General features: G+C 41.0%; 1 protein-coding gene across 2 annotated transcripts in view; it reads left to right on the top strand.

The window, feature by feature from the left end:
• The window catches only part of stam2 (signal transducing adaptor molecule (SH3 domain and ITAM motif) 2), an 81555-nt gene that overhangs the window by 35791 nt on the left and 32720 nt on the right, over positions 1–13044 (top strand). Inside the window, exons 5-6 of one of the 2 annotated variants that reach the window (XM_063051347.1) lie at positions 2920–3066; positions 5588–5666. In XM_063051347.1, coding sequence (XP_062907417.1) covers positions 2920–3066; positions 5588–5666 — 226 coding nt within the window. Of the gene's footprint in view, positions 1–2919; positions 3067–5584; positions 5667–13044 lie in introns of both variants that reach the window. The other variant, XM_063051346.1, reaches the window with a different exon arrangement.

A 13044-nucleotide genomic window follows, 5' to 3' on the forward strand; every position in this document is an offset into this window, starting at 1 on the left:
CCAATGCTGTAACCGTGCCAGTAACTTTCCTGTAATACCATGGGCTCTTAACTTGGTAAGCAGCCTGATGTGTGGCACCTCAAAGGCCTTCTGAAAGTCCAAATATAGAACATTACTGCATCCCCTTTATCTGTCCTACCTGTAATCACCTCAAAGAATTCCAACAGGTTCGTCAGGGAAGATTTTCCCTTAAGGAAACCATGATGATTTTGTCCTATCATGTCATGAGTCACCAAGTACTCCATAATATCATCCTTAACGAGCTCTTAACATCTTCCCAACCACTGAGATCAAGATAACCGGTCTATAATTTCCTTTCTGTTGCCTCCCTACTTTCTTAAAGAGTGGAGTGACATTTGCAATTCTCCAGTCCTCCAAAACCATGCCAGAGTCCAATGATTCTTGAAAGATCATTACTAATGCCTCCACAATCTCTACCGCTACCTTTTTCAGAACCCGATCAAACACCTCTGGCAAGACCTCAAGTCTGCTGTCCACTGCCACTCCCTCCTCAACTAACCTGGCACAGCTTGAGCAATTTTGCAAGGAGGAATGGGCAAATCTTGCTCCATGACATTGTGCAAAGACAATAGAGACTTAGCAAAAAGACTACTTTTAAAAGGCTGTAATAGCTAAGAGGTGGTTCAACTAAGTACTGAGTAAAGTGGGGTGAATATTTTTGAACTGCTGACAATTCAGTTTTTCATGCTTTGTAACTTGCCCTGTTTTGGGGTTCTGTGGAGAGGGGGGAATGAGCATGTGATTCACAAATTAAAATTCTCAGTTAAGTTGATCAAAATCTTTGTAATACACATGTGTTCAAGGGTTGGGGGCTGAATGCTTCTACAAAGCACCGTTGATCTGACTATCCAGTCTTCATTCTTACAGTGACAAACAAGAGAAAATCTGCAGATGCTGGAGATCCAAAGTAACACACACAAAATGCTGGTGAAACTCAGCAGGCCAGGCAGCTTCTATGGAAACAGAGTCAACAGTCGATGTTTCGGGCTGAGACCCTTCTTCAGGACTGGAAAGGAAGGGGGGGAAGTCAGAGTAAGAAGGTGGAAGGAAGAAGTACAAGGTGGCAACTGGGGGAAGGGGTGAAGTTTAAGAGTTGGTAAGTTGATTGAGAGAGATAAAGGGCCAGAGGAGGGAGAACCTGATAGGAGAGGATAGAAGACCCCCCCCCCCACCATTCCCCACTCCTGTTTTTCCCCCTTTCACCTTGTCTCTTTACCCGCCCATCACCTCTGGTGTTCGTCTCCCTTCCCTTTCTTCCATGGTCTTCTAGCCTCTCCTATCAGATTCTCCCCATCTCCAGCTCTTTATCTCTCTCACCAATCAACTTCCCAGCTCTTTACTTCACCCCCTCCCTCTCTCCTGCTTTTACCTGTCACCTGTCACCATGAATTTCCTCCCCTTGCCCCACCTTTTTACTGATTTCTCCCCTTCTTTGCCAGTCCTGAAGAAGGATCTTGGCCGGAAATGTCAGTTATATATTTTTCTTCATAGATGTTGTCTGGCCTGTTGAGTTCTGCCAACATTAGATTCTATACAAGATTCAAAAAGCATGACTAAATCTTGGCCACCCTATTTCCTGGGTAACCTGATGTAGATCAGGGTTCACTTATGCAGTGTCCTACCCATTTGATCATCGAACAGTACAGCTCAGTACATGGCCCACGATGCTCTACCTGTCTTTTAACTTACTCCAAGGTCAATCCAATGCTTTACTTCTGTATAGCTTTCCATTTTTCTTTCATCCTTGTGCCTATCTAAAAGTCTCTTAAATGTCCCTAAGTATCTGCCTCTACCAACCCCAGCAGTGCATTATACACACACACCATTCCTTCTGCTTATTTTTATTTTTAAAAAAGCCTATATCTTCTCAATACTTACCTTGAATCAGCTTAAAATTAGCCCTCTTGTATTAGCCATTTCTGTCCTGGGGAAAAAGGTGTTGGTTGTCCACTTCTTCAGTGCCTGTTATCTTGTATCAGAATGCTTGGGGAACTCAGCAGGTCAGGTAGCATCAACGAAGGGGACCATTCCTGATGAAGGACCTTGGCCTGAAACTTCAACTGTTTATTCCCTTCCATAGATGCTGTCTGACTTGCTGAGTTCCTCTGGATTTCCAGTATCTACAGACTCTTGTATTTGTACTTTGTATCCCTCTATAAAATCACCTCTCATCTTCCTCCTTTCCAAAGGGAAAAGCCCTAGCTTGCTCAAGCTTACCTCATTTAGCATGCTGCCTAATCCAGGCAGTGCCCTGGTATATCTCCTCTGCACCCTCTAAATCTTCCACATCTTTCCTATAATGAGGCAACTAGAACTGAACACAATGTTCCAAGTATTCTGCATGCTTCTTACTATCGAGATATGGCACTTGCTAAGTTGTTGAGCAATTTGTTAGAATTTTGACAGTGAAATTTTTAAACAATAATTGGGGAAACTGTACTTCTATTGTATTTTCCATGACTTCACAGAAATATCTTGTGCCTTAAAGGACACAAGGTAATTCTCTTCCTATAAGAATTTCTTTTCAAAAACCTGCCACATTGATTAAACTAGTTATCTGTTCTAATTTTTGTTTCACTCTGTACTTTAAAGCGGTTGAGAACATTTTCATACTGTAAAGATGCCAGTATGTACAAGTTCATCTTGCTACAGATTTCGTTTTGGATGTGGATATGGTGGCAATGCCAATTTTTATTGCCCTGGAGGAGGTGGTGATGAGCTGCTGCAGTCCTGGTGATGGTACATGCACCATCTTATTTGTAGCGGGTTTGGGGTTTCAACACTGTGCCTGCAGCCCTTATTTGTCTTGACTGTAAAGTTTGCCAGTTTAGACAAAATATTTTCATATGCTAACTACTACTGAAGTATAATGAACCATACTTTCCCTTTTACATGCAGGCTCATCCAAAAGTTTGTGAGAAACTGAAGGCATTAATGGTGGAATGGGTGGAGGAGTTTAACAAGGATCCCCAGCTTAGTCTTATTGCTGCTACTGTCAAAGCACTTAAAGAAGATGGTATCCCTTTTCCTACAGCCAGCTGTCAGGTACACTTTAAAATATCCCTTTATACAGTATAAGCATCAGTGGAAAATTCAGCATTTATTGCCAAGAACAGTGGAATGTGTCTGATTTAAATCTGGAGATTATATTGTTTAGAAGCTTCTTTGTAAGTCAAGAATGGGGTGAAAAGCTTGTGGTTACAACCTTTTTATTAGATCTTCATAAAGAAGAAATAACAGTAAAAGACAGCAACAGGTAACTAACTCACTCTTAACGAAGAACTTGCCTGTGGTCTCTCTTTAAGCTGGATAGATAGAGGGTTCTTCTGTGAGAACAGGACAGTCTTGATTTATGCTGCCATGACATTGGACACTGTTTGCTTTGGAAGGAAACGTAGTGTCCCTATGCTGTTGCTGCCCCTGACCTTTCTAGGAATTCGTGTTGCAAATTTTGGAGGAGCTGAATACCTGAAACATTTATATGGGGGAAAAAGGGGGGGAACTCAATATATTTTATCCAGTAAATTGTGTTCAGCTCGAAGGTTTACCTCCTCCAATCAGCATGTGTATAAAGTAAAACTTCACAGGAGCAATTCCAAAAAAGACTTCGGCAGCAGCTGTGAAAAGGTGGCAGAATTCAGGAGAGAAAGTGAGATTGTGAGCAAAAAGAAGAATTTGGCATGGATTGGGAAGACCATTTGCAGCTTATTGGCTACAATTGTGCAGGGAACTGGATTATGGAATGGGTATTGAGGGAGGCAATGTGGTGAATCACAGCTGCAGAACCACCAACTGACTATTGTGTGGGAGAATTCCTCTCTTCATGACTGTCAGCGAAGTGTTTTGCTGATTCTTTGCTGCTTTGTGTATCTAACTCGCCAGACTCTTAGAGAAAAAGGAGATCATTTGGACTACTGTAGTCACACCTTCTGTAGGTTTAGAGATGAGATTAGCTTTAGTTATCACATGTACATTAAAACATACTGTATGGTCTCCAGTTTCCCTACTTGCTGTCCTGGATGGAGAAAACAGTACATATGCTCACCAGTGGTGAGAGAGCAGACAGCCCTACAGTAGAAGAAAACATGCAAATGACAAGTTTTTGCTATTAATATGAGTGAAACTACAGAGAGAAAACTTCCTTTAATTATTCCAAGTTAATGTATTCAAAGGTACAGCAGGGTAATTGGCTTTTCCAGTCTTACAAGCCTATTGCTCCCATATGACCAATTAACCTACTAACCCATTCATCTTTGGAATATAGGAGGAAACCAGAGCACCCAGAGGAACCCTGTGCAGTCATAGGGAGAATGTACAAGCTCTTTATAGAATTGAACCAGGGTTGATAGAGCTGTAATAGCAATACACTGACTGCTACTCTACCATGCTGCCTTTAAGTTGTAGTTAGTTTTTAAGACTTGAAGTAGAAGAGAAGGTTCCCAGAAAATTATTTAGGTTTTGAGTATTTAAAAGTGACAGATGTTGAATCCTTGAGGAAAAGAGTAGATTGGATAATTCCAGACCAGAGAGCAAAGTGTTGGACAGTACAGGCCCTTTGGCTGACAATGCTGTGCTGACTCGTAATGTATCTCTCTCGCCATCTCTGGCTGTGCATTCCACACACCACTCAGAAAAAAACAAAGCTGCCTTCTGATATCCACCCTTTATGCTTTTCCTCCCATCTCCTTAAAATTATGCCCTCTTGTCAATTAGTCAATTCTGCCTGTGGGAAAATGTCTCTGGTTGTCTACTTGATCCTTGGTAAATTTAATCCAACTGTGTTAATTTGCCAATTGTATAGATAAAGATAATGCTTTGGGTGTGGAATGAAATGTACGTTTTCATTCATTCAGAGGAATGGGACTAGAGTCAGTTAGTTGGTTATTTAGCATATGAAATTTGATTGGGCATTGAAATAAGATGCATAAAATGATTCACAGTAAGGAGTTGGCACTGATATGGACACACTTGATCAAAGGCCTTTATTACTTGTGGAAATTTCTTCATCTGAACACGTCCATCTATCTAGCCCCCTCAAGCTACACTACCCAGCAACCCTTGGCAACCCTTATTTAGCCTTAATCTATCATAGCACAATTTACAATGACCAATTAACCTACCTGGTATGTCTTTGGACTGTGGGAGTATGCTGGAAGACCCAGAAAAAACCCACACATTCCATGGGAAGGACATGCAGGTACTACTTAGAGGGTGCCAGCATTGAACTCTGAACTCTGACGCCCTGACCTTTAATGGTGTCACACTAACCGCTGCGCTACTATGGTGCCAATGGCTTCATACATTGTCTAGATGAAGATTCTTTCCTGGGGATGAGGTCTTTGAAGCTTCTGTTTGCATTTCTTTAGCTCCCAGTTTCTATGGAGTGGCATTGCTAGCCTCATGGCCCACCCTCCTCCTTTCGCAGTTGGGTTTGGGATTGTCCATGGCAGAGTTAAGAAAAGAGGTACATTGAACAAATGGATATTGAAACCAAACTGCAGAATGGAAGGAATGGGGCAGAAGATGTGCTTTGGAAAATACTTACATTCAATATTTCTTACAGCAGAACCAGAGTACTGCAAATTCTTCAAAAAACGGCAGCACATCAATAAGTAGAACTACCGAAGATACAGATCTAGCTAAAGGTATGGAATAAAGTAGCCATGAGGCTTTTGTCCTTTAAAATGTATGGAGATTGTATTTGTAAGTTTTTCAAGAGTATTATTACTACTGCAACAGAGTGAGAGGAACTATTAATGGAGTACTGCTTATAGTTTTGATCACCCTGTTATAAGGAAGACACGGTTAAGCAAAGAATGCAGACTCCATCTACAACAAAAAGAGGGGTTTCCTGGTAACCACTTATTTTAATTTTGCTTCCCATTCCTATGTTGGTCCTCTGCTGTCATGATGGGGCCACTCTCAGAGTTGGAGGAGCAACACCTTGTATTTCGTCTAAGTAGACTCCAACCTGATGGCAAGAATATCGATTTCTCTAACTTCTGATAAATTCTTCCCCTTCCCCTGTCTCTTTTTCCATTCCTCACTCTGGCTCCCCTCTTATCCCTTTCCTTCACCTCACCTGCTTGTCACTTCCCTCTGGTATCTCCTCCTCTCTTTCTGTAGCCCTTTGCCTTTTCCAACGTTTCACCTCCCAGCTTCTCACATCATACCCCTGCCTCACATTCCCTCTCAGCTGGTCTCACCTATAACTTGCTAGCTTTTACTCCCTTTCCCTTCCCCCTTATTCTGTTTCCTCCTTCCTTCTTTTCCAGTCCCAATGCAGGGTTCTGCCTGAAATGTTGACTGGTTATTCCCCTCCATAGATGCTGGCTGACCAGCTGAGTTCCTCTACATTGTGTGTGTGTGTGTGTGTGTTTGTCTCTAGATTTCCATCATCTACAAAATCTCTTGTGTTTAAGGTTAACAAGGATGCTGCCAAAACTAAAGGACCTAAGGTTGGCCGGGCTCTCCTTAGAGTGTTTAAAATGAGAGGCATAGATAAGATGGGCAGTAATGGCCTTTTCCCCAGGGTAGGGGAGTCTAAAGCTGCAAGGGGAAGTATTTGAAAGGGACCTGATGGGCAGTCTTTTCAGTCTTTTCTGATGGGTGGTGAGTATATGGAATGAGTAGTTGAGGCAGGTATAATAGTATCACAAGCAGCATTTGAAGGTGGGGGCTAAGCACAGGAAATTGACCAGCTAAATGGATGACATGGACCTGTTGGGCGGAAGGATCGGGATCCATGCTGTATTGTTCTATGACTAGGAAAGGAAAGGTACGTCGCATCCCGGAGTTTCTCCGGTTAGTGGACGATTTCCCTCCACACCTGTCTGACGTAGTGGGGAACTGCATACGAGGCAAGTTACAGCAGTGATTTCTGCCGGGTGAGTTTCCAAAGAGATCGCCAGCTCGTAACCCAGCAGGGATGGAAAGCGTGCAGGGGAGCCGGCTGGATTTGAACTCAGGACCTTTCGTCCCAAAGTCTGGCACTTATGCCACCAACCGGGTCGTTCTATGACTATTGAAATAAAACAAATAATTGACAGCCTGGATAAAGGGAAATGTTTCCCTCTAGCTGGGTCATAGTCTCGGGGTACAGGTGTGAAATTTAGGGCTGAAAGAAAGAAATTCCCTCTTTCAGAGCTGATGAACTTAGGAATTCACCACCACTGAAAGCTGTGGAACCAAGTCCCTGAACATGTTTAAGGAGGAGATTTCAAGACTCAAGGCATCGAGGGGTATGGTGCAAGTGCAGATGCGTGATATAAGCAACCCTTGCATTATAGCTAATCTGGTAATGGAAATTCACCCTTACAAAATTCACTACCCGAAAAATTGAGATACTGAATAAAATTCACTCTTACGGAATATAAGTGAACACTTTTTAAAAAATTTGTATTTCTCCATGCAAAGTCAGTAGAGTTTATTGTCATACAATATACATGTGCGTATGTGCACAATTGCAGTGAAAAGCTTAGCAGCAGCATCACAAGCACATAGTAACATACAAGCAGCATTCACCAGAAAAACATCAATTAATCATAAACTATGCACAATGTTTACAAGAAAAACCAAATCTATTAGTGCAAAGTGGCGATCATGTTGCTAAGCTGTAGTGATTAAGGTTGTGCCAGTGGGTTCAAGAACCAAGTGAATGAAGTGAGGTAGTTGTTCTTGAACCTGTGATATGAGGCTTCAGGCATATACCTCCTGCTGGAAGGTAGCTGCTAAATGATGGCATGGCCCGGATGCTGAGGATCTTGGCTGAAAGCTGTTGCCACCTTGAGGCAGTGCCTCCTACAGATATTATTGATTTTGGGGAAGGATGTGCTGGGATCTGCTGAGCTCAGTCCACCGTCACCAATGCTATCTCCTCAGAATTCTCTACAATTCAAACAAGAAAACACAAGGTCCATTTTAGTGATTAGGGTTGTGCTGTTAGTTCAGGAACAGAATGGTAGCTGTTCTGGAACCTGGTGGTGTGGGGTTTCAAGCTTCTGTACCTCCTGCCAATGGGAGCTGTGAATGATGGGTATCTTTGAATGTTGCCATCTGGAGGCAGCACCTCTTGTGGAAACTACCTGTCGAGAGGGAGGGGTGTACCCATGATGTACTTTGGAGAGCCCAATACTCTCTGCCGCTACTTGTGTTCCTGAGCATTTGAATTACCATTCCAGACCATGATGTGACTAAGCATTCACAAATGATGAGGCTTCACTTTATGGAAAATTATGAGATTAAAGATTAGCTTTAGTTGTCACATGTACATCAAAACATGCAGTGAAATGTGCTGTTTGCATCAATGACCAATACAGTCCAAGGGTATGTTGCAGCAGCCTGTAAGTGTCACCACAAATTCCAGTGCCAACATAGCATGCCTGCAAATTGTTAAGCAATTCTTTGGAGGAAACGCGCATTGTCAAAGTGAGCATATACAACCTTCTATAGACAGCACGGGAATTGAATGCTGATCGCTGGTGCTGTAAAGCACTACATTAGCCGTACACTACTGTGCCATTTTGAAGGAGAGCAGTATTGAGGTACATACATGATCAGCCAAGTTGGATCCTGAAACTTTTGTGATCCGAAAGTTCTTGGGAAGTTAAGAATGAGGCATAGAACTTGTTGCTTAGTCATTTTATTAAGTCTTACAAGAGCAAAGAATAGCAAGGAAAGAAACATGGAAATGAGAGAAGAGCAGGAGAAAGAGACAAGACAAAGGTGGCCTGGCCTCCTTACACCAGACTACTGATGACAGCAAATTCCATTGGTAACATTAACTAATGAAATAGTAATGAAATCATGTAATGTTACACCCGCTACTGAAACTAAGTTTCTAGAAAAAGAGCCAACTGTAACCACTGGAAAAACTCACTGAACAATTACATGTATGTTTTTCATTCTGTGAAAACAAATGAGCATAGGAATGTTAAACTACAACAAAAATAATTCTAGTCCAATCCAACAGCCAGTATGATAGAGCTGGCTTGAAGGGCAGTTGCCATTTGGCACAATAAAAGTCTTTCATTGTGATTCATTGACTATATGTAGCTGGTGATTGTGCAATGCCAACCTGTTGGGACATGTTTTCCCCACCCTTGTCTGTTAGACCATAAAATATAGGAGCAGAATTAGGCCATTTGGCCCATCTAGTCTGCTCCACCATTTCATCAAGGCTGATCTGTTTCCCTCTTAGCCCCAATCTTCTGCCTTCTCCCCATGTCCCTTCATGTCCTGACAAATCAAAAATCTATCAACCCGCCTTAAATATAACAAATGACTTAGTCACTGGTGGCAATGGATTCCACAGATTCACCATTCTCTGGCTAAAGAAATTCTTCCTCGACTGCATTCTAAATAGACATCCCTCCATTCTGAGCCTGTGTCCTCTGGTCTTAGATTCCCCCACCATAAGAAACATCCTCTCCACATCCAATCTATTGAGGCCTTTCAACATTTGACAGGTTTCAGTAAGATCCCCCTCATTCTTCTGAATTCCAGTGAGTACGGGCCCGGAGCTAGCAAACACTCTCCATGTGATGAACCTTTCAATCTTGAAATTATGCTCGTAAATCATATGCCTTTTGATCTTGATGCTTCTGGGCAGGCAAATTGCGAAAGCTTCACTGGGTTTTAGAGTCTGATTTCTTTTGAGCGAATCAAGTTGCATGTCCTTGTGATGCTGCCTGCCCCCAATTTGGAACAGTTTGCTGCATCTTCCCCGTGAAGCTTTGGTGTTGAGATTGTGTTTTGGAAATGATGCACTTGCCATCATTTGGACTGTATGTTAACTCTGAATCGGTGGGATAAGGGATAAAGACCACAAGACATGGCAGCAGAATTAGGCCATTTTGCACATCAAGTCTGATCTGCTGATTTATTTTCCTCCTTAACTCCATTCCCTTGCCTTCTCCCTGTAACTTTTGACACCTTTGCCAATCAGCTATCTATAAACAGCTACTTTAAATATACCCAATAATGTGGTCTCCACAGCCATCTGTGGCAATGAATTCCGTAGATTCATCACCTTCATCTTCATCTCTCTTCTAAGGAGAGGTTGTTCTATTCTGAGGCTATGGCCTCTGGTCCTCCACTCTCCCACTAATGGAAACATTCTCTCCACATCCACTTTATCTAGGCCTTTCAATATTCAGTACATTTCAATGAGATCCCCACTAAATTATTGAGTTCAGTAAACCTCCCTGGTGCAGAGCTTTGTTCTATATTTGCTTGTTCGATTATGTACCATGTCATATGATGTAGGTTATCATGATCTTTCCATGATCATGATTGTTCTTGACAAAAGTTTTCTAGAAAAGTAGTTTGCCAGTTGCCTTCCAGGCAGTGTCTTCACAAGACTGGTTATTATTGGGCTATTAATATTCGACATATGAAATTTTGGTTACTTGACCGGGATATACTATCTATTCCTAAATGGGTAGCATTGGAATTACAATCTGTTCAGGGTTATACACTTGGTTCTATTTTAGGTTCATCTCTTCCTTTTGATTCGAAACGCCTTAAGCAGGTCTCTAACCCGATCGTTAAATATGCTTTGCGTATTTGGTTTCAATTCAGAAAATTTTTTGATCTTAATCAATTCGGGTTAGCGATTCCTATTTTAGGTAACATATTTTTTCCTCCCTCTTTTACGGATCGCGCTTTTCAAACTTGGAAGACTAAGGGTATTTTACGGTTTTTGGATTTATTTTTAGATGGTTCCCTTATGTCTTTTGAACAATTATCTAATAAATATAACTTATCAAGAATACATTTTTTTAGATATTTACAAGTTAGAAATTTCCTAAGTACTATACTTTCTTCCTTTCCAATGCTTCCTCCTATATATATTTTAGATTCGATAATTAACCTTAATCCATGTCAGAAAGGTGCATCGGCTATGATTTATAATATTATTATGAAACTTAGGAAAGCTCCATTTGATAAGATTAGGGTAGATTGGGAACAGGAATTGGGGCTTACCATTTCTGTGGATGATTGGGGGCAGATTTTACAATTAGTTAATACTTCCTCTATTTGTGCTAAACATTCCCTAATTCAATTTAAAGTGGTGCATAGAGCACATATGTCCAAAGATAAGTTAGCGCGTTTTTACTCGCATATTAATCCTTTCTGTGATAGATGTTCGGGGCAGATAGCCTCTTTAACTCATATGTTTTGGTCTTGCCCTACTTTGGAAACTTTTTGGAGAGATATTTTCAATATTATTTCTAAGGTATTAAATATAGATATCTCTCCTCACCCTATTACTGCTATCTTTGGACTACCTAAAATTTCTAGTAATCTTTCCCCTTCAGCCCGTAGAATGATTGCATTTCTTACTTTAATGGCGAAAAGATGTATTTTACAACATTGGAAAGAGCTTAATGCTCCAACTACCTTTTTTTGGTTTTCTCAGACGATTTTATGTTTGAATCTGGAGAAAATTAGAAGTAACCTTTATGATTCTTCATTTAAATTTGAACAGATTTGGGGACCTTTTATTCGATATTTTCATTTAATGTAATATTTACCCTTCTTGTTTTTTTTCACTGTTTTAATGGAGGTCGGGATTGAGGACGTGATTTTAAGTTTAACTCTGTTTGGTTTCAAGTTAGCCCATTGCTTTGCTTTGCTTTTAGTTAGTTGCACGGTGGGTTTTTTTTTGGGGTTTTTTTTTCTTTTTTTCCATTGATATATATAAAATCTAGTATACTATTATGTTATCTTGGTTTCTTATGCTTAAATTACATTGTTTGTAGTATTTTCTTTTTGGTATTGTTATCTTTTGGAATTTTATTATACTTTAACATTGTATTAATGTTTATATGGCTTACCTTTTTTGTATACTTACTCAATAAAAATATTTAAAAATAAAAAAAAAAAAAAAAAAGCACAAGACTGGTGACCCCAGCCATTTTCAGTACTCTTCACAGATTGTCTGGTGTTAGTGGTCGCATAACCAGGACTTGTGATGTGTACCAGTTGCTGATATGCCTGTCCACCACCTGGTCCCATGGCTTCACATGACCCTGATCGGTGGGTGGAGTGGGGTGGGCTAAGCAGCACTACACCTTGTCCAAGGGTGACCTGCAGGCTAGCTGGAGGGGCACCTTACACCTTCGGGAGAGAAGCGTCTTCACCCAGCTATTACATTGGTCCAAAAGCATTGCAGTTTCAAATGCATTTAACAGAATGGTTACTTGGAGCTGAATCTGGCTCACAAGTTAACGACATCCATGTAAAGACTACAGTGTGATGTGGAGAAGACTCTGTTAGTCTACTAATAGTTGTCTTCTCATAGGGATAAGATGAGGGCCACAACTTTGCTTCATATTGTGCCACCCTCTAACTGGTGAAAGGTGAATAGACTGGAAAATCAATTCCATTAATGAACCCAAATTTCAGTAAGCTTGTGGTGAGTTGCAATTTTGGACTGGCCTGAAGGAGGTACGCCTTTACAATCTACTTTCATGTGTAAATTCTAAAGTAAGAGATTATATACGGCATCTCTCTGCCTCAGAATGTAATATGAATAGATTAATATAATGATTAACTTTATTTGTCACATGTACATTGAAGCATCAAAACACAAAGTGAAATGCATCATTTTGCATCAAATCTCACTCCTGGCACCTAAATAGCATGCCCACAACTCAACCCTGAGCTGAATCGTAGGTCTATGGAATGGAGGGGGAAACTGGAGCACCTGCAGGAAACTCCTATGGTCACTGGGAGAATGTCCAGACTCCTTACAGACAGTGGTGGGAATTAAACCCTGATTGGTGATTGTTGGTGTTGTAAAGGGAATATGTTAACCACAATGTTACCGTGTAGTTCCAGAGCATTAACATGGAATGTACTGGAACATGTAACATAAAACATAGACCAATATGGCATAGGAGTAGGCCCTTTGGCCCACAATATTATGCTGAACTAATTAGAACTGTGTTCAAATGGATAACTAAGCTCTTCTGTTCCTATCCTACCATTTTCTTCACAGGCACGTGCCTTTCTAAA

The sequence above is a fragment of the Mobula hypostoma genome, chromosome 6 (genome assembly GCF_963921235.1).
Source record: "Mobula hypostoma chromosome 6, sMobHyp1.1, whole genome shotgun sequence".
NCBI lineage: Eukaryota > Metazoa > Chordata > Chondrichthyes > Myliobatiformes > Myliobatidae > Mobula > Mobula hypostoma.